Source organism: Panulirus ornatus, chromosome 11 (genome assembly GCF_036320965.1).
Source record: "Panulirus ornatus isolate Po-2019 chromosome 11, ASM3632096v1, whole genome shotgun sequence".
Taxonomy (NCBI): Eukaryota; Metazoa; Arthropoda; class Malacostraca; order Decapoda; family Palinuridae; genus Panulirus; species Panulirus ornatus.
Window position 1 is genome coordinate 34326703 of NC_092234.1, and position 26199 is coordinate 34352901.

The following is a 26199-nucleotide window of genomic DNA, read 5'->3' on the forward strand; positions in this document are numbered from 1 at the left end:
ATCCTGATGTATATGGGTTCCAATGTGCTGCCCATTGGCCATTTCCTCCATATGTCACATATGCAACAGTCCTTCAGAGCAGAGGAGGTAGAGTGCTGCAACTTATGTACACTGTAGCTACCTGATACTATCTTTGTATTGTCATGCTTCCTTAAAGTTATTCAGGAATTTTTATCATGGAACAGGAACAGTCCCAGGCCTGGAAAATGTTTGACAGCTAGATATGGTAAGTATCACATTTGAAGTTTATTGATCCCTTCCTTTACTATCCTAAGTGTACATGGGCTGAGCTTTTGTGTATATGATTGTTATTCTGAGTTAACTCAGGCCACTATATGTGTCTGTCTATCTATATCTCTGCCACTATCTGTGTCTGTCTTTCTATATCTCTGATGCCTGTTCCAATTAGAACTCCCCAAGGGGGTTGGCCATGGCAAAAGAGTCTCCATAATTAGTGAACTCCAGTGCAGCTTCTTAGCCTTTAGTGCCTCACCCTTAACAGGCCAGTACTGTCCTGCATATCCAGGCCTCAGACTTTTGAAGCGTCATTTGCTCTATCCTTCCAACTCCTCCACTTCTGACTTGTATACTATCATAGTCATCCTTACCCCATTCATCCTTTCTTTATGTCCAAAATATCATCACATCCTCTTCAGCTCTCTCAAACATACTCCTTTTGCTACCAGAGTTTGCTCATACCCTTTCATTTCTTATTCGATCAACCTTGTTGCACCATATGTTGTCCTTAAATATATTTTTTTTATTATACTTTGTCGCTGTCTCCCGCATTAGCAAGGTAGTGCAAAGGAAACAGATGAAAGAATGGCCCAACCCACCCACATACACATGTATATGCATACACGTACACACACACACATATATATATACATTTCAACGTATACATATATATATACACATACACAGACATATACATGCACACGAGGTCGCACTAGGAAAAGACAACAAAGGCCACATTCATTCACACTCAGTCTCTAGCTGTCTTGTATAATGCAACGAAACCACAGCTCCCTTTCCACATCCAGGCCCCACAAAATTTTCCATGCTTTACCCCAGGTGCTTCACATGCCCTGGTTCAATCCATTGACAGCACATCGACCCCGGTATACCACAGCGTTCCAATTCACTCTATTCCTTGCACGCCTTTCACCTTCCTGCATGTTCAGACCCATCGCTCAAAATCTTTTTCACTACACCTTTCCACCTCCAATTTGGTCTCCCACTTCTCCTCGTTCCCTCCACCTCTGACACATATATCCTCTTTGTCAATCTTTCCTGACTCATTCTCTCCGTGTGACCAAACCATTTCAAAACACCCTCTTCTGCTCTCTCAACCACACTCTTTTTATTACCACACATCTCTCTTACCCTTTCATTACTTACTCAATCAAACCACCTCACACCACATATTGTCCTCAAACATCTCATTTCCAGCACATCCACCCTCCTCCACACAACTCTGTCTATAGCCCATGCCTTGCAACCATATAACATTGTTGGAACCACTATTCCCTTAGACATACCCAATTTTGCTTTCCGAAATAATGTTCTCACCTTCACAAATTTTTCAACGCTCCCAGAACTTTCGCCCCCTCCCCTACCCTGTGATTCACTTCCGCTTCCATGGTTCCATCCACTGCCAAATCCACTCCCAGATATCTAAAACACTTCACTTCCTCCAGTATTTCTCCATTCAAACTTACTTAAACATTATTTCCAAAACATTCTCCCTATTCTTTACATATTTATTTAAGGCCCACACCTTGCATCCATACAGCACCAGTTGGACTAATATACCATCAGACATACCCAGCTTTGCCTTTAAAGACAGCCACCTCTCTTTCCACATATTTCTTAGTGTGGCAAAGACCTATGCCCCCTCACCCATCCTATGGCCTGCTTCAGCTCTCATGATTCCATTCACTGCCCTATCCACCCCAAGGTACCTAAAACACCTCACTTCCTCCAAGTTTTCTCCATTCAAACTCACATGTAAATAACTTGTCTCTTTTTTGCATGAATAACCTGTCCTCTTGAACCTAATAACCATGCTCTTAAACACATTTACCCTCAACTTTCTTCTTTCACACTTTTCCAGACTTGGACTCCAGTACCTGACTCAATTTTCAAGCCTCTCCACCCCAGCATACTGCATATGTGTTCCTTTCTCCAAGACACTTGCATTCACTTCTCTCCACCCCATCCATAAAGGGATGAAAAAGTTTTGGTGACATCACATGACCCTGCAGACCCACATTCTTTGTGAACCACTCACCCTCTTCTATACCTAATACTATAAAACCCATACTCTCTTGATAAAAGCTCCCTACTGCTCCTAATGGCTTTCTTCCCACACTGTAGATATGTAAGACCATCCACAGAATATTCCTATCAACCATGTTATACACTCTCGCCAGATCCAAAAATGCCTCATAAAATAGAATCCCATCTAAGTATTTCCAAAAAATTCTTCAAAGCATACACCTGATCCACATATCCAGTACCACACCTGAAACCACATTTAACTTTCCCAGTTTGATGCTCTTTGCCTGCCACCACCACCTTAATGACCATTCATCCATGCAATCTATTTTTTTATACTTAACTGCCATTTCCCGTGTTAACAAGGTAGCGCCAGGACCAAATGAAGAAAGCTTTGATGCCCTGAAACCACAGCTCCCTTTCCACAACAAGGCCCTAAAGACTTTTCCTTGGTATACCCCACATGCTTCACATACCCTGGTTCCGTCCATTTACAGGATGTCGATCCTAGTATACCATATCGTTCCAATTTGCTTTATTCCATGCATGCTTTTCACCTTCCTGCATTTTCAAGCCCCAATTGCTCAAAATCATTTTCACTTCTTCATCTCATCTTCAGGTTGGTCTTCCCATTCTTCTTCCCTCCACTCCTGACACATACATCTTTGTTAAGCTTTCCTCGCTCATTCTTTCCATATGTCCAGACCATTTCAGCTCACCCTCTTCAGCTCTCTCAAGGATACCCTTTTTTTTATTACCAAACCTGTCTCTTACCCTTTCATTATGTATTTGATCAGACCACCTCACACAACATGTTCTCAAATATTTCATTTCCAACACATCTACCCTCCTCCACACAGCCTTATCTATAGCCCATGCCTCACATCCACATAACATTTTTGGGACTGCTATACCTTCAAACATATCAGTCTTTGCCCTCCATGATAATAGTCTCTTTTTTCATCCATTCTTTAGCTCTCCCAGAACCTTCTCACCCACCCTATATGACTCACATCTGCTTCCATGGCTCCATGTGCTGCCATGTCCACACCCTATATATCTATATATCAATTTCTTTGATGCTTGTTCCCTCCTGGAACTCCCTTGAGGAAATGGCCATGGCAATAGAGTCTCCATAACTAGTGAACTCCAGTACTGCTTCTCAACCTTTAGTGCCTCACCCTTCACAGGCAACTCTAGCAAAGTGTTTGCAGAGGCCCCTGCCTGATTTTCATACTGACGACTTCTACCTAATGCTCTTTCCTAATTTTCATACTTATTACTTCTGTCCACTCCCAGGTGTCTAAAGCTCTTCACTGTTTCCATGTTTTCTTCATGCAAGCTCACACCCTCAACTAACCTGTTAAACCAAATAACTTTACTTTTATTTATGTTTTAGTTGGGACGGCACAAACAGCTAAGGCAAAAGGCGAGAGTAAATGACGTAAGGGGAATGGGTGAGGAATAGGATATATTTAGGGAAGCAGTGATGGCTTGTGCAAAACATGCATGTGGCATGAGAAAGGTGGGAGGTGGGCAGATTAGAAAGGGTAGTGAGTGGTGGGATGAAGAAGTAAGGTTGTTAGTGAAAGAGAAAAGAGAGGCGTTTGGACAATACTTGCAGGGAAGTACTGCAAGAGACTGAGAGATGTATAAAAGATAGCAGCAGGAGGTCAAAAGAAAGGTGCAAGGGTTGAGAAAGAGGGCAAATGAGAGTTAGGCTGAGAGAGTATCATTAAATTTTAGGAAGAATAAAAAGATGTTTAGAAGGAGGTAAATAACATGCATGTGACAAGAGAACAAATGGGAACATCGGTTAAGGGGGCAGGTGGGGAAGTAATAACAAGTAGTGATGAAGGGAGAAGGAGGAGTGAGTATTTTGAAGGTTTCTTGAATGTGTTTGATGATAGACTGGCCTATATAGGATGTTTTGGTCCAGATGGTGTGCAAAGTGAGAGGATCTGGGAGAATGGTTTGGTTAAGAGAGAAGAGGTAGTAAAATTTTTGCGGAAGATGAAATTCAGCAAGGTGGTGGGTTTGGATGGTATTGCAGTGTAATTCATTAAAAAAGGGGGTGACTGCATTATTGATTGGTTGGTAAGGATATTCATTGTATGTATGGACCCTGGTGAAGTACCTTAGGATTGGCAGAATGCATGCATAGTACCATTGTATAAGTTTGTTGCGTATTCCTGGGAAATTATGGGGACGGTATTGATTGAAAGGGTGAAGGTATGTAAACAGCATCAGATTGGGGAAGAGCAGTGTGATTTCAGAAGTGGTAGAGGATATGTGTAAGAAATACATAGAAAAACAAATGGATTTGTATGTAGCTCATATGGATCTGGAGAAGGCATATGACACGGATGATAGAGATGGTCTTAAGAGTGTATGGTATGGGAGGTAAGTTGCTAGAGGCAGTGAAAAGTTTTTGACAAGGATGTAAGGCATGTGTACAAGTAGGAAGAGAGGAGAGTGATTGGTTCCCAGTGAATGTCAGTTTGCAGCAGGGGTGTGTGAGGTCCACATGGTATTTGATTTGTTTATGGATGGGGTGGTTAGGGAGGAAAATGCAAGAGTTTTGGAGAGAGGGGCGAGTATTCAATCTGTTGTGGATGAGAGGGCCTAGGAAGTGAGTCAGTTGTTGTTTGCTGATGATACAGCGATGGTGGTTGATTTGGGTGAGAAACTGCAGAAGCTGGTGACTAAGTTTGGTAAAGTGTGTGATAGAAGAAAGCTGAGAGTAAATGTGAATAAGAGCAAGGTTATTATGTTCAGTAGGGTTGAGGGATAAGTCAATTGGGAGGTAAGTTTGAATGGAGAAAAACTGGAGGAAGTGAAGTGTTTCAGATATTTGGGAGTGGATTTAGCAGCGGATGGGACCATGGAAGTGGAAGTGAGTCACAGGGTGGGGGAGGGGGCAAAGGTTCTGGGAGCATTGAAGAATATGTGGAAGGCGAGAATGTTATCTCGGAGAGCAAAAATGGGTATGTTTGAAGGGATAGTGGTTCCAACAATGTTATATGGTTGCAAGGTGTGGGCCATAGATAGGGTTGTGCAGAGGAGGGTGTATGTGTTGGAAATGAGATGTTTGAGGACAGTGTGTGGTGTGGGGTGGTTTGATGGAGTAAGTAATGAAAGGGTAAAAGAGAGATGTGTGGTATTAAACTGAGTGTGGTTGAGAGAGCTGAAGAGGGTGTATTGAAATGGTTTAGTCACTTGAAGAGAATGAGTGAGGAAAGATTGATGAAGAGGATGTATGTGTCAGAGGTGGAGGGAATGAGAAGTGGGAAACCAAATTGGAGGTGGAAGGATGGAGTGAAAAAAATTTTGAGCGATTGGGGCCTGAACATACAGGAGGGTGAAAGGCGTGCAAGGAATCAAGTGAATTGGAACGATGTGGTATACCAGGGTCAATGTGCTGTCAATGGATTGAACTGGGGCATGTGAAGCGTCTGGGGTAAACCATGGAAAGTTTTGTGGGACCTAGATGTGGAAAGGGAGCTGTGTTTTTTATGCATTACACATGACAGCTAGAGACTGAGTGTGAACGAATGTGGCCTTTGTTTTTTCCTAGTGCTATCTCATGCCTACATTGGGGGGGGAGGAGGATGCCATTTCATGTGTGGCGGGGTGGTGACGGGAATGGATGAAGGCAGCAAGTATGAATATGTACATGTGTATATATGTATATGTCTGTTTATGTATATGTATGTATACGTTGAAATGTGTAGGTATGTATAAGTGCATGTATGTATATACATGTGTATGTGGGTGGGATGGGCCATTCTTTCATCTGTTTCCTTGCATTACCTCACAAACACGGGAGACAGCAACAATGTATAATAAAAAAGAATGAAGAAATAGTAGTTCCAATAATGTGATATGGTTGCAAGGCATGGGATATAGATAGGATTGTACAAAGGAGGGTAGATGTGTTGGAATTTGAATGTTTGAGAACAGTATGTGCTCTAAGATGGCTTGATTGAGTAAGTAATGAAAGGGAAATATGAGTTTGGTTGAGAGAGTGGAAGAGGGTGTGTTGAATTGTTTTGGGCATATGAAGAGAATGATTCAGGAGAGATTGACAAAGAGGATATATGTTTCAGAGATCGAGGGAACAGGAAGCGGGAAACCAAATTGGAAGTGGATGGATGGAGTGCATTGGGGCCTGAACATATAGGAGGGTCAGAGGCGTGCAAGGAATAGGGTGAATTGGAACGATGTGGTATACAGGGATCAACATGCTGTCAGTGGACTGAAGCAGTACATGTGAAGCATCTGGGGTAAACCATGGAAAGGTCTGTGGGGCCTGGATGTGGGTAGGGAGCTGTGGTTTCTGTGCAGTACACATGACAGCCAGAACGAATGTGAACTTTTTTGTCTGTTTTCTTGGTGTTACCTTGCTGAAGCAGAGGTAGCGATGCTGTTTCCTGTGGGGTGGAGTAGTGACAGAAATGGATAAAAGGTAAGCAAGTATGAATATGTGCATGGATGTATATATGTTATGTGTATGTATATGTGTGTGTTTATATGTATATGTGTGGATATGTGCGTGTATATACATGTGTATACATGTGTATATTAGTGGATGGTCCATTCTTCATCTGTATCCTGGTGCTACCTCTCTGACCCACAGATCTTCCCATGGTTTACCCCAGATGCTTCATATGCCCTGGTTGAGTCTATTGACAGCACGTTGACCCCAATTTAACACATTGTTCCAATTCACTGTATTCCTTGCATTCCTTTCACCTCCTGTATGTTCGGCCCAGATCACTTAAAATCTTTTTCACTCCATCCTTGCACTTCCAGTTTGGTCTCCCACTTCTTGTTCCCACCACCTCTGGCACATATATCCTCTTTGTCAATCTTTCCTCGTGCATTCTCTCCATGTGACCAAACCATTTCAATACACCCTCTTCTGCTCTCTCAACCACACTCTTTTTATTACCACACATCTCTCGTACCCTTTCATTACTTACTCGATCAAACCACCTCACACCACATATTGTCCTCAAACATCTCATTTCCAGCACATCCACCCTTCTCTGCACACCCTCATCTATAGCCTATGCCTCACAACAGTATAACATTGTTGGAACTACTGTTCCTTCAAACATACCCATTTTTGCTCTCCTAGATAACGTTCTCTCCTTTCACACATTCTTCATCTCTCCCAGAACCTTCGCCCCCTCCTCCACCCTGTGACTCCCTTCTGCTTCCATGGTTCCATCCACTGCTAAGTCCATTCTCATGTATCTCAAACACTTCGTCTCCAACTTTTCTCCATTCAAATTTACATCCCAATTAACTTGTCCCTCAACTCTACTGAACCTAATAACCTTGCTCTTATTCAGATTTACTCTCAACTTTCTCCTTTAACACACTTTTCCAAAGTCAGTCACCAACCTCTGCAGTTTCTTACCCGAATCAGCCAATAGAGCTGTGTCATCGGCGAACACAACTGACTCACTTCCCAGTCCCTCTCATCCACAACAGACTGCATACTTGCCCTTCTCTCCAAAACTCTCGCGTTCACCTCCCTAACAACCCCATCATAAACAAATTACGCACCCATGGGGACATCGCACACGTCTGCTGCAAACCGACATTTACTGGGAACTATCACTCTCCTCTCTTCCTACTCATACACATGCCTTACATTTTTGATAAAAACTTTTCACTGATTCTAGGAACATACCTCCTACACCGTATACTCTTAAAACCTTCCCCAAGGCATCTCTATCAACTCTATCATATGCCCTCGTACCAACCTTACCAACCATTCATCATCACAGTCACCCCCTTTTTTTTTAATGAATTTCACTGTAGTACCATCCAAACCTGCTGCCTTGCCAGATTCATCTTTCACAGAGCTTTCACTAACTCTTCTCTGCTTACCAAACCATTCTCCCTGGCCCTCTCACTTCGCGCACCACCCTGACCGAAACACCCTATATCTGCCACTTTGTCATCAAGCTTATTCGACAATTCTTCAAAATACTCACTCCATCTCCTCTCTTCAGCACTACCTGTTATTACCTCCCCACTTTCCCCCTTCACTGATGTTCTCATTTGTTCTCTTGTCTTATGCACGCTATTTACCTCCTTCCAAAACATCTTTTTATTCTTCCTGAAATTCAGTGATAGTCTCTCACCCCAACTCTCATTTGCCCTTTTCTCTTGAACTCCTGCCACTTTCTTTTATACAGCTCCCAGTCATTTGTACAACTTCCCAGCAAGTATCGTCCAAATGCCTCTCTTTTCTCTTTTATTAGCAACTTTACTTCTTCATCCCACCACTCTCTACCATTTCTTATCTGCCCACCTCCCATGCTTCTCATGCCACATGCATCTTTTGCACAAGCCATGACTGCTTACCTAAATATATCCCATTCCTCACTCTCTCCCCTCACATCATTTGCTCTTCCCTTTTGCCATCCTACTCTAAATCTCTCCTTGTATTTCCTCACAAGTCTCCTTTCGAAGATCACATGCTCTTACCACTCTCTTCTCCCCAACATTCTCTGTTCTTTTCTGGAAACCTCTACAAATCTTCACCTTCGCCTCCAAAAGGTAGTGATCAGACATCCCTCCAGCTGCCCCTCTCAGCACATTAACATCCAAAAGTCTCAATTTTACACGCCTATCAATTAACACATAATCCAATAATGCCCTTTGACCATCTCTCCTACTCACATAGATATACTTATGTATATCTCTCTTTTTAGATTAGATATTCTCAATCACCAGTCCCTCTACAGCGCAGAAATCCACAAGCTCCTCTCCATTTCCATTTACAACACTGAACACCCCATCTACACCAATTATACCCTCAACTGCCACATTACTCACCATCACATTTAAATCACCTATCCCGGTAACCCTATCTTTTTCATCAAAGCTGCTAACACACTCACTCAACTGCTCCCAAAACACTTGCCTCTCATGATCTTTCTTCTCATACATATTCGCCATTTCCCATGTTACTAATTGAAATACAAGTAGGGGAGGGTTTTCAGCCCCCCAACTCCCGCCTCCTTTAGTCACCTTCTACAACTCATGGGGAATACGTGAGAAGTAGTTCCACCAATTTTATATGGTTGTGAGTAGGCATGGGCTATAGATAGGGTTGTATAGAGGAGGATTGATGTGTTGGAAATGAGATGTTTGAGGACAATATTTGGTGTGAGGTGGTTTGGTCGAGTAAGTAATGGAAGAGTAAGAGATGTGTGGAAATAAAAAGAATGTGGTTGAAAGAGCAGAAGAGGGTGTGTCGAAGTGGTTTGGACATATGGAGTGAATGAGTGAGGAGATATTGACGAAGAGGATATATGTGTCGGAGGTGGAGGGAACAAGGAGAAGCGGGAGACCAAATTGGAGGTGGAAGGATGGAGTGAAGATGATTTTGAGTGATCAGGGCCTGAACATACAGGAGGTGAGAGGCATGCAAGAGATAGAATTAATTGGAGCGATGTGGTATACCAGGGTCGACATGCTATCAATGGACTGAAGCAGGGCATGTAAAGCATCTGGGGTAAAACATTGAAAGGTCTGTGGGACTTGGATGTGGATAGGGAGCTGTGGTTTTGGTGCATTACCCTTGACATCTAGAGACTGAGTGTGAATGGATGTGGCCTTCTTTGTCTGTTCTCCTGGTGCTACCTGGTCGAAGCAGGGGTAGCGATGCTATTTTCTGTGGGCATTTTGTTGCTCACTCTGTCTTAGCTAAAAGAAAAGTATTGCACCTTTGCTACCTCCGTTCGCTAAAGCTCTAGGTGCCTTTTGAAATGTCCCTTGCATATTTTCCAGTTAACACCCTATTTATCACTACACTTCTTAATGTCTTAATTAGTTACTTTTCAGATTCACATTACTCTAAGACTGTGAAGCTCTTTTGATGATTTGTATATACTGTATCTTTTATTACACTTCATCAAAGCAGCATTTAATTTTTTCAAATCTTCCTTTAGTTCATCTAACATAGTAATATCATCCAAAAATGATAAATGTGGCAACATCCACATTTCCCAGCTTGGTTCCTCTCACTCTTCATCCTATTTAGAGGTTCCAATGATGATATGTGCACCAGGAGATGGTTCTTAAGAAACAACTTTTGACACAGGAATACAGAGTCCCTCTGTAGGTTTATTCATCAACCCTTTTATTTTGCATTTTGATAAGAGACTTGGTGGCTTACAACTTGGATATACTGTGGCTGCAGTCTTTTCAATGAACAAGGTTAAATTGTTAAGAAATAAGCCTCTTAATGTTGTGATATTATTCTTTTCTCCCGTACATGTTCATTTACATATTTATACCTCTTGTGCAATATGTAGACTGTTATTCATAGTATTGGTTCAGTTTATCAGTTCATTTTGCTCTCTAGATCTGACCTGCAAATGACCAGTTATTTTTTCACACATTATAACAGAACTCTGGTGGCAACATCATGCAACAAAGTATTCTGGGCCAGATCCTTCCTGAAGCTATGGTCTGTTATCTCGAGAATTATGGTGCTGATAAATTTGCTGAAATCTTTCTAGGAGAATTTGACACTCCAGAGGTAAGAAACATTTTAGAATTTATTCCTTAGTATGAATATGTTACTCATCTTGATATTTTGGATAGTTTTGCACTATTGATAACTGTTATGATACTTTACAGGTTATTTGGAGTAATGAAATGCGCAGACATATGATAGAAAAGTTGGCATCACACTTAGCCGATTTCACTCCACGATTGATGAGCAATACACGGGCCCTGTACCACTATTGTGCCATCCCACATATTACGTATCCACAGCTGCAGCATGAGCTTTTCTGTGATATATACTATTTGAAGCATTTGTGTGATATGGACCGCTTCCCAGACTGGCCAATCAAAGATCCGGTAAGTACCAAGGGAGGAAGCTCATTTTTTAGTGGTTTTTGTTTATAATTACTCCTAATAAATCATAGATAATCTCTTTCATTAATTGCTATGACATGATATGCCTTTTTGTCAGCTGTGCACTACATTTAGGTGCATCATGATGCATAAGTAGCAGTGAGACATTCAAAGGCAAGAATTCACCTATTGTCCCAATGCTTGAGATTTCAAAGGTTACTTTTAGTAGTATACTAATGGTTGGTTTTCCTTCATATCCAAACCTGGGTCTCATTAATGCTCTTGCTCTCATGTTACTATCTCACCCAGTGACAGATAAAGTGATATATGTTACCTTTAGATCCAGTGTTATATGCTTACATAAGACATGATTTAGAGTAAATCAGCTTTAGTGTCGTGTTGTGATATAGCGCAGTTCAGTATAATGATTTAGATGTAGCAAAGGGCACCTAAAATACTTCCATTTTTTTCATAATGACACGAAATAATGCAAGCCCAGCTAGGCATGCACTGCTGGGTGCTGATGAGTATGCCATGCTTCCCATCATATCACTTTGCAGCTAGCATTCAAAGAGTAGGGATGCATCATTAGCCATTTGTTTATTTCTATACTTCTGTTCACTGAACCAGTCACCGCTGTGCCCAAGTGTCCAGCAAGTGCTCCTGCTACAAGTGAGCATATTTAAGACACTAAATGAACTTGAGCATGGGTTTAGCACCAAGGCAGTTGCTCACCATTATGGCATTCATGAGAGTAGCATCAACACCATAAAGAGTGGAAGCTAATTTATCAGGAAAGCCTTTTCATAGCCCTCTATTCCAAAGATGGTAGTGCATCTCAGGACTCCAAAACATGTGTAGATGTAGGATGTTATTCTCTTTAACACCCACAAGAAGAATCTCCCTACCCTATAAACTTGAAAATTTCAGGATTAATAGAAATTGTTTCTCATCTTAAAGTGTCCAAGATTATTTTTATAGAATACTGAAAACAAGCTTAGGAGTAAGTTTGACTCATGTTCACTCCATGTAATTACAAGAATAAATATTATATAGTATCAGGCACATTCTGCTATAATGCCATGCTTGGCATCACCAAATATATGCTTGCTACAAAGTAAGGATAACTTTTAAGCTGCTTTGTATGATTTCTAATAAGATATGTTCTTTTTTATGTAGTATACTTTGTCACTGTCTCCCGCATTAGTGAGGTAGCGCAAGGAAGCAGACGAAAGAATGGCCCATCCCACCCATATACACATGTATGTACATACATGCCCACACATGCACATATACATACCTATACACTTCAACATATACATACATGTACATACACAAACATATACATGTATACACATGTACATATTCATACTTGCTGCCTTCATCCATTCCCATCACCACCCCACCACACATGAAATGGCACCCCCTCCCCCCGCATGCGTGCGAGGTAGCATCAGGAAAATAAAACAAAGGCCACATTCATTCACACCCAGTCTCTAGCTGTCATGTGTAATGCATAGAAAACACAGCTCCCTTTCCACATCCAGGCCCCTTAGACCTTTCCATGGTTTACCCCAGATGTTCAACCCTCCTGTATGTTCAGGCCCCTTAATTGCTCAAAATCTTTTTCATTCCATCCTTCCACCTCCAGTTTGGTCTCCCGCTTCTCCTTGTTCCTTCGACCTCTGACATATATATCCTCTTTGTCAGTCTTTCCTTACTCATTCTCTCCATGTGTCCAAACCATTTCAATACACCCTCTTCTGCTCTCTCAACCACACATCTCTCTTACCCTTTCATTACTTACTCGTTCAAACCACCTCACACCACATATTGTCCTCAAACATTTCATTTCCAACACGTCCACCCTCCTCCACACAACCCTGTCTATAGCCCCTGCTTTGCAGCCATATAACAATGTTGGAACCACTATTCCTGCAAACATACCCATTTTTGATCTCTGAAATAATGCTCTCACCTTCCGCATATTTTTCAATGCTCCCAGAATCTTTTACTCCCTCCCCCACCCTGTGACTCTCTTCCGCTTCCATGTTTCCATCCGCTGCTAAGTTCACTCCCCAATATCTAAAACACTTCACTTCCTCCACTTTTTCTCCATTCAAACTTACCTACCAATTAACTTGTCCCCTCAACCCTACTGAACCTAATAACCTTGCTCTTATTCACATTTACTGTCAACTTTCTTCTTTCACACACTTTACCAAAATCAGTCACCAACCTCTGCAGATTCTCACCTGAATCAGCCACCAGTGCTGTATCATCAGCATACAACAACTGACTTACTTCCCAAGCCCTCTCATCCACAACAGACTGCATACTTGCCCCTCTCTCCAAAACTCTTGCATTCACCTTCGTAACAACCCCATCCAAAAACAAATTAACAAACATGGAGGCATCTCACACCCCTGCCACAAACTGAAAGTCGCTGGGAACCAATCAGTTTCCTCTCTTCCTACTCATACACATACCTTATATTTATTTATATTTTGCTTTGTCGCTGTCTCCCGCATTTGCGAGGTAGCGCAAGGAAACAGAAGAAAGAAATGGCCCAACCCACCCCATACACATGTATATACACACATGTCCACACAGGCAAATATACTTACCTATAATCTCAATGTACACATATATGTACACACACAGACACATACATATATACCCATGCACACAATTCACACTGTCTGCCTTTATTCATTCCCATCGCCACCTCGCCACACATGGAATACCATCCCCCTCCCCCCTTATGTGTGCGAGGTAGCGCTAGGAAAAGATAACAAAGGCCCCATTCGTTCACACTCAGTCTCCAGCTGTCATGCAATAATGCCCGAAACCACAGCTCCCTTTCCACATCCAGGCCCCACACAACTTTCCATGGTTTACCCCAGACGCTTCACCTGCCCTGATTCAATCCACTGACAGCACGTCAACCCCGGTATACCACATCGATCCAATTCACTCTGTTCCTTGCCTACCTTTCACCCTCCTGCATGTTCAGGCCCCGATCACTCAAAATCTTTTTCACTCCATCTTTCCACCTCCAATTTGGTCTCCCACTTCTCCTCGTTCCCTTCACCTCAGACACATATATCCTCTTGGTCAATCTTTCCTCACTCATTCTCTCCATGTGCCCTAACCATTTCAAAGCACCCTCTTCTGCTCTCTCAACCACGCTCTTTTTATTTCCACACATCTCTCTTACCCTTACATTACTTACTCGATCAAACCACCTCACACCACACATTGTCCTCAAACATCTCATTTCCAGCACATCCACCCTCCTGTGCACAACTCTATCCATAGCCCACGCCTCGCAACCATACAACATTGTTGGAACCACCATTCCTTCAAACATACCCATTTTTGCTTTCCAAGATAATGTTCTCGACTTCCACACATTCTTCAATGCTCCCAGGATCTTCGCCCCCTCCCCCACCCTATGATTCACTTCCGCTTCCATGGTTCCATCCGCTGCCAGATCCACTCCCAGATATCTAAAGCACTTTACTTCCTCCAGTTTTTCTCCATTCAAACTTACCTCCCAATTGACTTGACCCTCAACCCTACTGTACCTAATAACCTTGCTCTTATTCACATTTACTCTTAACTTTCTTCTTTCACACACTTTACCAAACTCAGTCACCAGCTTCTGCAGTTTCTCACATGAATCAGCCACCAGCACTGTATCATCAGCGAACAACAACTGACTCACTTCCCAAGCTCTCTCATCCACAACAGATTTCATACTTGCCCCTCTTTCCAAAACTCTTGCATTCACCTCCCTAACAACCCCATCCATAAACAAATTAAACAACCATGGAGACATCACACACCCCTGCCGCAAACCTACATTCACTGAGAACCAATCACTTTCCTCTCTTCCTACACGTACACATGCCTTACATCCTCGATAAAAACTTTTCACTGCTTCTAACAACTTGCCTCCCACACCATATATTCTTAATACCTTCCACAGAGCATCTCTATCAACTCTATCATATGCCTTCTCCAGATCCATAAATGCTACATACAAATCCATTATATCCTAGGTAAAATCTTTTCACTGCTTTGTGCAACTTACCTCCCACACCATATACTCTTTTTTAAAACCTTCTACAGCACGTCTCTATCAACCCTATCATATGCCTACTCCAGATCCATAAATTGTTTCCCCTTTTAGAAATTTCAGTACAAGGGGGGGTTTCCAGCTCCTGCTCCCACCCCCTTTAGTTGCCTTCAACAACATGCAGGGAAAATGTGAGAAGTATTCTTTCTCCCCTATCCTGTTATTATTATTATTTTTATTACTTTCATTTTTATATACATTTATTATATTTTGGTAGCGCAAGGAAACAGATGAAAGAATGGCCCGACCCACCCACATATTCATGTATATACTTATACATCCACACACGCACATATACATACCTATACATTTCAACATATACATATATATACATACACAGACATATACATATATACACACGTACATAATTCATACTTGCTGCTTATATTCATTCCCATCGTCACCCTGTCACACATGAAATGGCATTCCCCCTCCCCCCGCGAGGTGGCACTAGGAAAGGACAAAAGACCACATTCGTTCATACTCAGTCTCTAGCTTTCATGTGTAATACACCGAAACCACAGCTCCCTTTCCACATCCAGGCTCAACAAAACTTTCCATGGTTTTTTACTATTATTATTATTATTGTTATTATTATTTGTTTATTCATTTATTATACTTAACCGCCAAACCGCCATATCCCATGTTAGCGAAGTAGTGCAAGGAAACAGACGAAATTGCCCAACCCACCCACTTGCACATGTATATACATAAATGCCCACACACACACATTTTTTTTCTTTCAAACTATTCGCCATTTCCCGCGTTAGCGAGGTAGCGTTAAGAACAGAGAACTGGGTCTTTGGGGGAATATACATATAAACACATATACATATACATACATATACATTTCAACATATGCATGCATATACATACTCAGACATATACATGTATACACATGTACATATCCATACTTGCTGCCTTCATCCATTCGCATCGCCACCCTGACACACATAAAATAACATCCCCCCCCTCCAGTGAGGTAGTGTCAGGAACAGACAAAAAAGGCCACATTTGTTCACACTCAGTTTCTAGCTGTCTTGTGTAATGCATTGAAACCACAGCTCCCTGTCCACATCCCGGCCCCACAGACCTTTCCATGGTTTACCCCAGATGTTTCACATCGACCCCGGTATGCCAGATCATTCCAATTCACTCTATTCCTTGCATGCCTCTCACCCTCCTATATGTTCAGGTTCTAATTGTTCAAAATCTTTTTTACTCCATCCTTCCACCTCCAATTGTTCCCTTCTCTTCTGACACATATGTCCTCTTTGACGGTCTTTCTTCACTCATTCTCTCCATATGTCCAAACCATTTCAACACACCCCATTGTATCAACGTATTTCATTTTGAGGGGTGAGAGGGTGAAGGTTCTGAGAATGCTGAAGAATGTGTGGAAAGAGAGAACGTTATCTAAGAGGGCAAAAATGGGTATGTTTGAAGGTATAGTTGTCCCATCAGTATTATATGGATGTGAGACATGTTCTGTAGATAAGGCTGTGCAGAGGAGGGTGAGTGTATTAGTAATGAATTGTCAGAGGACAGTATGTGGTGAGACGTGATTCGATCTAGCAAATTATAAAAGAGTAAGAGAGAAATGTGGTAGAATGAAATGAGTATGGTTGAGAGAGCTGAAGAGGTTGTACTGAAATGGTTTGGACATGTGGAGAGAATGAGTGAGGAAAGGTTGACAAAGAGTATATATGTGTCAGAAGTGGATGGAACAAAGAGAATGGAGAGCCAAAACTGGGGGTGGATGGAGAGAAAAGATTTTGAGCGATCAGTGCCTGAACATGCTGGAGGGTGAAAGGCATGCCTGGGAAAGAGTGAATTGGAATGATATGGTATACTGGGGTCAATGTGCTCTCAATGGACTGAACCAGGACCTGTGGAGCATATGGGGTAAACCACAGAAAGCTCTGTGGGACATAGTTGTGGCTAAAGAGCTGTGGTCATTAAGCATCACACATGACAGCTAGAAAATGGATGTGAGTGTATGCAGCTTTTTTTTTTGTTCCTGGCACTAACTCACAAACACAGGAAATGGCAAACATATGTGAGAAAGAAAATCATTTTGAGACAAGAAAAATTAAGAATACTATCGTAACTGAATATTATTAATTGCTACAGTAGTAGCACTTAGTAAATAATGAGTGAAATTCAATACAATTATAAAAAGAAAAGAACATTACTTTTATCATGTAATTAATGTTTATCTTCATCCTTACATCCTCCCTATCATCCAGTCTCTCCAAAACCCCCACTGGGATGGAAATAACTGGCTACAGTGCTGCTTTATTCCTACACAGATGCACAACATACTACACAGAATGCATGAAAACACCACCTCACTCATTACCACTCATTTTACACAGCTACAAAAACAGTGTAAGGCATTGATATTATTCATAAAGTTTCAGAGGTGGTAGAGGATGTGTGGTTCAAGTGTTCACTGTAAAGAATGTGTATAGAAAATACTTAAAGAAAAAGATGGATTTGTATGTCGTATTTATAGATCTGGAGAAAGCATATGATAGTGTTGATAGAGATGCCTCATGGAGGGTCCTAATGATATATGGTGTGTTCGAAAAGCTGCTAGAAGCAGTGAGAATTTTCTATCATGGGCATGAGGTGTGTGTCCAAGAAGGAAGAGAGAATAGTAAATGGTTCCAAGTGAATATTGGTCTGCAGCAGGGTGTGATTTGTTAATGAATGGGAGGGTGATGGGGTGAGTAATGCAGTCTAGGGAATGAAGGGGGCCTTGGAAGTAATTCAGTTGTTGTTTGCTGATGACACATCTGTGATGGTGGATTTGAATGAGAAACTGCAGAAGTTGCTGACTGAGTTTGGAAGAGTGTGTGAAATGAGGAAGTTGTGAGTAAATGTGAATAAAAGCAAGGTTATTAGGTTTAGCAAGTAGAGAGACAAGTTAGTTGGGATGTGAGTTTGAGTGGAGAAAATTTGGAGGAAGTGAAGTGTCTTAGATACCTGGAAGTGGACATGGTAACAAATAGAACCATAGATATGGAAATGAGCCATAAGATGGAGGGCAAAATGGGTATGTTTGAAAATATGGTAGTCACATCCAAAATGGTTATATGGCTCTAGATGAAGATACGTGGAGAAGGGTAGATGTGTTGGAAATGCAGTGTTTGAGGACAGTATTTGGTGTGAGGTGGTTTGATTGAGTAAGTAATAAATGGGTGAGACAGATGTTAAAATAAAAGGAGTATGATTGAGAGAGAGCTGAAGAGTGTGTGATGAAATGGTTTGAGCATATGGAGGGAATCAGAGGAAGAGTTAAAGAGATTTATGTCAGAAGGGGAGGGAAGGACAAGAAGGGGGAGGCCTAAATGGAATGGAAATATGCAGTGAAAAAGATTTTGAGTGATTGGGGCCTCGATATGCAGGAGGGCAAAAAGCGTGCATGGTATAGGGTGAATTGGAATGATGTGGTTTACATGGGTCGATGTGCTGTCATGTGACTGAACCAGGGTATGTGAAGCAGCTGGGTTAAACCTTGGAAAGGTCTGTGGGCCTCTTTTTCTACCTTGCTAAGCTTAATAATTTTGCTTTTATTTACATTTGCTTGCAACTTCTTCCTTTTACACAATCTTCCAAACTCAAGTCTCTAACTTCTGCAGTTTCTCACTTGGATCTACTACAAGTTCATTGTCATCAGCAAACATTTACTAACTCACTTTCCAGGCCCCCTCATCTCCTACACTCTGCATGCTCACCCCTATCTTCAAGACTTGCATTTACCTCCCTTAACACCCCATCCACACACAATTAAAACAGCTATGGTGACATGACACAACATTACTGCAGACCAACCTTCACTTGGAATCACTTACTCTCCTCTCTACCTATAAAAAGTAAGTCATGGGCCATACATGTAGAAGTATGGAATAGAGGGATGTGTTGGAAATAGAATGATGGAGGACAGTATGTGCTGTGAGGAGGGTTGATCGCTGTTGAGAGAGAAGTGTGATAGTAAGTGGAGTATGTCTGCAAAAGCTGAGATGGTTTGGATGTATGGAGATCATGAGTGAGTGGGGGAGGGGGGGGAGGGGGTAAGACAAAGAGGATATGTGCATTAAAAGTGGAGAGAACATGGAGAAAGGGGAGACTAAGGACAAAATGGAAGGATGGAGTGAAAGATGCTTTGAGTTATTGGGTTCTGAATATTCAGGAGGGTTTGAGAGATACATAAGATAGAATGAATTGATGCAATTTGGGACACAGGGGATAATGTGCTGTCAGTGAGCTGAATGAGGGCATGTGAATTTGTCAGGGAAGGCCACAGAAAGATCTGTAAAGCTTGGCTGAGGATTGGGAGCTCTGGTTTTAATGCATCATATGTGATGGCTCTAGAGTGCATATGTGCAAATGAGTGCTGTTTCTTCAAATGTTCATGGCACTACCATGCTAAATCAGAAAATGCCAAATAAGCATGAAAAAGAATTCATATATTGATTTTTTTCTTACTCGTTTTCCATTCGTGTGTAAGATTGGTAGTACCTGGAAAATACAAAAAATGGCCTCATTCACTCTTCTCCATTCTCTAGGTGACTCATGTAATGTACCAAAACCATAGTCCCCTATCCATAACCAGGCCCCATAGACCTTTCCGTGGTTTCCCCCTGCTGTTCTTCACTTCCTGATTCAGTACATTGACAGTATGTATGATGCATTTCTCCAATTCACTCTATCCCATGCATGTTCAGGCACTAAGCACTCAAAACTTTTCCACTGCATCCATCTCCAGTTTGGTCGCCCCCTTCTTGTTCCCCTCTTTTCAGAGATGTATTCTCTTTGTCAACCCCTGTTAATTCATTCTCCCCAATTGTCCATAATATTTCAGCACACCTTCACATCTCGCAACTATACTCGTTTTATTACCATACCTTTCTTTTATCTTATCATTTTTTACTCGATCACCCCTTTTCACTCATATATTGCCCTCAAACATTTCATTTCCAAAATGTTCACCCTCTTTTGTACCTTTGCATATATAGCCCTCATCTCACATCCATACAACACCATCGGAACTACCATATTTCAAACATGTCCATCTTCACCTCTTCCCACACATTCCTCAATGCTCTCAGGACCTTCATCCCCTAATTTCAGCTACTATGTTTCCATATGCTGCCATATCCACTCCCTGTTATCTAATACACTGCTTTTCTTCAGAACTTTCTCCATTCATACTTGCATCCTAAATAATCTGCATCTCTCCAGTTCTAGGCCTATTAACCTTTCTTTTATCCTTATTAACTCTCAGCTTTCTTTCACACTCTCCCAAACTGTGTCATCAGGAAACAATAACCGACTCACCTCCCAAGCACCCCAACCCCTGCTTAGACCATAGATGTACCCCCTCCCTCCAAGACCCTCTCATTTACTTCCCTCACCACCTATCCATAAACAGATTGAAGAGCTATGATGAAATCAAGACATCCTTGCCAAAAAACTGACTTCATCTAGAACCACATCCTCCTCTTTGTTTACTAACATTCTCCCTACTTTCTTGATAAAGACTTGTCACTGCTTGCAATAGCTTTCTTCCTGCACCACATTTTTATAACACCTTCCACAAAGCATCTCTGTCAACCCTATCCTGTCATGTGCTTTCTCCAAATCTGTAAATGCCACACAAATATTTCTATTTTTCTAAGTATGTCTCACACACATTCTTGAAAGCAAATGCCTGATCCACACATCTTCTGTCACTCTAGAAACCATATTGTCCTTCCTAAGTCTGATGCTTTATACATGCTACTGCCCTTTGAATCACATTTTTCTCATACAACTTATCATGTACACTCAACAAATTGATACCTCTGTAATTCAAGCATTCACCTTTATCCCTCTTGCCTTATTCATCGGCACTATATATAATTCTACCTGTCCTCAGGCACCACACCATGACCCATACATACATTAGAAATCCTAACTACCTTTCAACAATACAGTCACTCCTTTCTTAAGAAATCCAGTTTGTACCATCCACTCCAACCACCTTCCCACATTTCATCCTATGCAAGAGTTTCATCGTCCCTTCTCTTTTCACCAGGCACTTACCATGACACATATTTGTGTTATTCTTTTCCTTTCATACTATTCACCATTTCCCGCACTAGCGAGGTAGCGTTAAGAACAGAGGACTGGGCCTTTGAGGGAATATCCTCAACTGGCCCCCTTCTCTGTTCCTTCTTTTGGAAAATTAAAAAAAGCGAGAGGGGAGGATTTCCAGCCCCCCGCTCCCTTCCCTTTTACTCGCCTTCTACGACACACAGGGAATACATGGGAAGTATTCTCTCTCCCCTATCCCCAGGGATATGCAAGGAAACAAATGAAAGAATGGCCCAACCCACCCACATACACATGTATATACATACACATCCACACACGCACTATGTACATACCTATACATCTCAACGTATACATATATAAACACACACAGACATATACATATATACACATGCACATAATTCATACTGTCTTCCTCTATTCATTCCCATCGCCACCCTACCACACATGAAAATAAAGACCCCCTCCCCCCAAATGTGTGCAAGGTAGAGCTAGGAAAAGACAACAAAGGCCACTTTCGTTCACATTCAGTCTCTAGCTGTCATGTAATAATGCACCGAAACCACAGCTCCCTTTCCACATCCAGGCCCCACAGAACTTTCCCTGGTTTAACCCAGACTCTTCACATGCCCTGGTTCAATCCATTGACAGCATGTCAACCCCGGTATACCACATCGTTCCAATTCACTCTATTCCTTGCACGCCTTTCACCTTCGTGCATGTTCAGGCCCCGATCACTCAAAATCTTTTTCACTCCATCTTTCCACCTCCAATTTGGTCTTCCACTTCTCCTCGTTCCCTCCACCTCTGACACATATATCCTCTTGGTCAATCTTTCCTCACTCATTCTCTCCATGTGACCAAACCATTTCAACACACCCTCTTCTGCTCTCTCAATCACACTCTTTTTATTACCACACATCTCTCTTACCCTATTATTACTTCCTCGATCAAACCACCTCACACCACATATTGTCCTCAAACATCTCATTTCCAGCACATCCACCCTCCTCCGCACAACTCTATCCATAGCCCACGCCTTGCAACCATATAACATTGTTAGAACCACTATTCCTTCAAACATACCCATTTTTGCTTTCCGAGATAATGTTCTCGACTTCCACACATTCTTCAAGGCTGCCAGGATTTTCGCCCCCTCCCCCACCCTATGATTCACTTCCGCTTCCATGGTTCCATCCGCTGCCAGATCCACTCCCAGGTATCTAAAACACTTCACTTCCTCCAGTTTTTCTCCATTCAAACTTACCTCCCAATTGACTTGTCCCACAACCCTAATGTACCTAATAACCTTGCTCTTATTCACATTTACTCTCAGCTTTCTTCTTTCACACACTTTGCCAAACTCATTCACCAGTTTCTGCAGTTTCTCACATGAATCAGCCACCAGCGCTGTATCATCAGCGAACAACAACTAACTCACTTCCCAAGCTCTCTCATCCACAACAGACTGCATACGTGCCCTCTTTCCAAAACTCTTGCATTCACCTCCCTAACAACCCCATCCATAAACAAATTAAACAACCAAGGAGACATCACACACCCCTGCTGCAAACCTACATTCACTGAGAACCAATCACTTTCCTCTCTTCCTACACGTACACATGCCTTACATACTCGATAAAAACTTTTCACTACTTTTAACAATTTGCCTCCCACACCATATATTCTTAATACCTTCCACAGAGCATCTCTATCAACTCTATCATATGCCTTCTCCAGATCCATAAATGCTACATACAAATCCACTTGCTTTTCTAAGTATTTCTCATACATTCTCCAAAGCAAACACCTGATCCACACATCCTCTACCACTTCTGAAACCACACTGCTCTTCCCCAATCTGATGCTCTGTACATGCCTTCACCCTCTCAGTCAATACCCTCCCATATAATTTCCCAGGAATACTCAACAAACTTATACCTCTGTAATTTGAGCACTCACTTTTATCCCCTATGCCTCTGTACAATGGCACTATGCACGCATTCCGCCAATCCTCAGGCACCTCACCATGAGTCATACATACATTAAATAACCTTACCAACCAGTCAACAATATAGTCACCTCCTTTTTTAACAAATTCCACTGCAATACCATCCAAACCCGCTGCGTTGCCGGCTTTCATCATCTGCAAAGCTTTTACTACCTCATCTCTGTTTACCAAATCATTTTCCCTAACCTTCTCACTTTGCACACTACCTCGACCAAAACACCCTATATCTGCCACTCTATCATCAAACACATTCACATTTGTGTTATTTTTATTATTATTATACTTTGTCGCTGTCTCCTGCGTTAGCAATGTAGCGCAAGGAAACAGACGAAAGAATGGCCCAACCCACCCACATACACATGTGTATACATACACGTCCACACGCGCACATATACCTATACATCTCGATGTATACATATGTATACACACACATACATATACATATATATACACGTGCATAATTCATACTGTCTGCCCTTATTCATTCCCGTCGCCACCCTGGCACACATGAAATAACAACCCCCTCCCCCACATGTGCATGAGGTAGCGCTAGGAAAAGACAACAAAGGCCACGCCTTGCAACCATATAACATTGTTGGAACCACTATTCCTTCAAACATACCCATTTTTGCTTTCCAAGATAACATTCTTGACTTCCACACATTTTTTAACACTCCCAGAACTTTTGCCCCCTCCCCCACCCTATGATTAATTTCTGCTTCCATGGTTCCATCCACTGCCAAATCCACTCCCAGATATCTAAAACACTTCACTTCCTCCAGTTTTTCTCCATGTAAACTTACCTCCGAATTGACTTGTCCCTCAACCCTACTGTACCTAATAACCATGCTCTTATTCACATTTACTCTCAGCTTTCTTCTTTCACACACTTTACCAAACTCAGTCACCAGCTTCTGCAGTTTCTCCCCCAAATCAGCCACCAGCGCTGTATCATCAGCGAAACAACAACTAACTCACTTCCCAAGCTCTCTCATCCACAACAGAGTGCATACTTGCCCCTCTTTCCAAAACTCTTGCATTCACCTCCCTAACAACCCCACCCATAAACAAATTAAACAACCGTGGAACCATCACACACCTCTGCCGCAAACCAACATTCACTGAGAACCAATCACCTTCCTCTCTTCTTACATGTACACATGCCGTACATCCTCAGTAAAAACTTTTCACTGCTTCTAACAACTTGCCTCCCACACCATATATCCTTAATACCTTCCACAGAGCATCTCTATCAACTCTATCATATGCCTTCTCCAGATCCATAAATGCTACATACAAATCCATTTGCTTTTTAAGTATTTCTTACATACATTCTTCACAGCAAACACCTGATCCACACATCCTCTACCACTTCTGAAACCACACTGCTCTTCCCCAATCTGATGCTCTGTACATGCCTTCACCCTCTCAGTCAATACCCTCCCATATGATTTCCCAGGAATACTCAACAAACTCATACCTCTGTAATTTGAGCACTCACCTTTATCCCCTTTGCCTTTGTACAGTGGCACTATGCAAGCATTCTGCCAACCCTCAGGCACCTCACCATGAGTCATACATATATCACATAACCTTATCAACCAGTCAACAACACAGTCACCCCCTTTTTCGATAAATTCCACTGCAATACCATCAAAACCTGCTGCCTTGCCAACTTTCATCTTCTGCAAAGCTTTTACTACCTCTTCTCTGTCTACCAAATCATTCTCCCTAACCCTCTCACTTTGTGCACCACCTCGACCAAAACAACCTATATCTGCCACTGTCATCAAACACATTCAACAAACCTTCAAAATACTCACTCCATCTCCTTCTCACATCACCACTATTTGTTATCACCTCCCCATTAGCCCCCTTTTGATGTTTCCATTTGTTCCCTTGTCATACTATATTTACCTCCTTTATATTTATGTATAATGTAATATTTACATATATACTATAATAAGGCAGGGAGGTAGAAATCCTTCTCTCTTGTAATATTGCTTTCCAAAAGAAGGGACAGAGGAAGGAGCCAGGTGAGGATGTCATCTATCTGTTCCTGATGTTACTTTGCCTAGGTAGAAAACAGGTAATTCTTGATGGTTGTAGCTAGTAACATATTCTCTTGTTTGAACAAAAACTAAAATATGCTTTGTTTAACAGGTTGCCCTTCTTAAGAGAGTCTTAGCAGCGTGGCAAAGTGAAGTAGAAAAGCAGCCGTCCTCAATGACTGTTGAAGATGCCTACACTGAGTTGGAGCTTGAACATGACTCACGACATGATGACTCAAAGATTAGGAAGGCATACTTTAGACTTGCTCAGAAGTACCATCCAGATAAGAATCCTGAAGGAAGGGTAGTTTTCTTTCTGAGCTGTGCAGTAACTTATGGATCATCTTTAAATTTTTTTCCAGGTTTTTTTGTGGACCATGTTTTACAATGGTAGGTTTGAAAAAACAACAATAAAGCCATGTGCCCACAACTAAGTTTCGGAAAAGAAGGATAGTTTTTTCGAAGCCTTGCAGTAACTTAAGGATAATCTTGAAATTTTTGTCCAGGTTTTGTTTTGGACCATATATTACATGGCAGATAAAAAAATCCCTCTCACATTTTGTTGTTTTGGACCATATATTACATGGCAGATAAAAAAAATCCCTCCCACCACCACCCACCCACCCATATCCTTCTGTAATTAATGCATATTAGAGTGAAAGAAGGAAAAAGAAGTACTTCAGAAAAGTCTACCATGTTGATGAAACCTGCTGTATAGA

At 41.8% G+C, this 26199-nt stretch overlaps 1 protein-coding gene across 3 annotated transcripts in view; it reads left to right on the forward strand.

Annotated features, from left to right (window-relative positions):
* The window catches only part of Rme-8 (receptor mediated endocytosis 8), a 554100-nt gene that overhangs the window by 346471 nt on the left and 181430 nt on the right, over window positions 1–26199 (forward strand). For all 3 annotated transcript variants that reach the window (XM_071666770.1, XM_071666772.1, XM_071666771.1), the window contains 4 exons: window positions 1–87; window positions 10718–10849; window positions 10951–11175; window positions 25593–25784. The exon at window positions 1–87 is cut by the window's left edge and continues 78 nt beyond it. In XM_071666770.1, the coding sequence (XP_071522871.1) occupies window positions 1–87; window positions 10718–10849; window positions 10951–11175; window positions 25593–25784 (636 nt within the window). The remainder of the gene's footprint in view (window positions 88–10717; window positions 10850–10950; window positions 11176–25592; window positions 25785–26199) is intronic.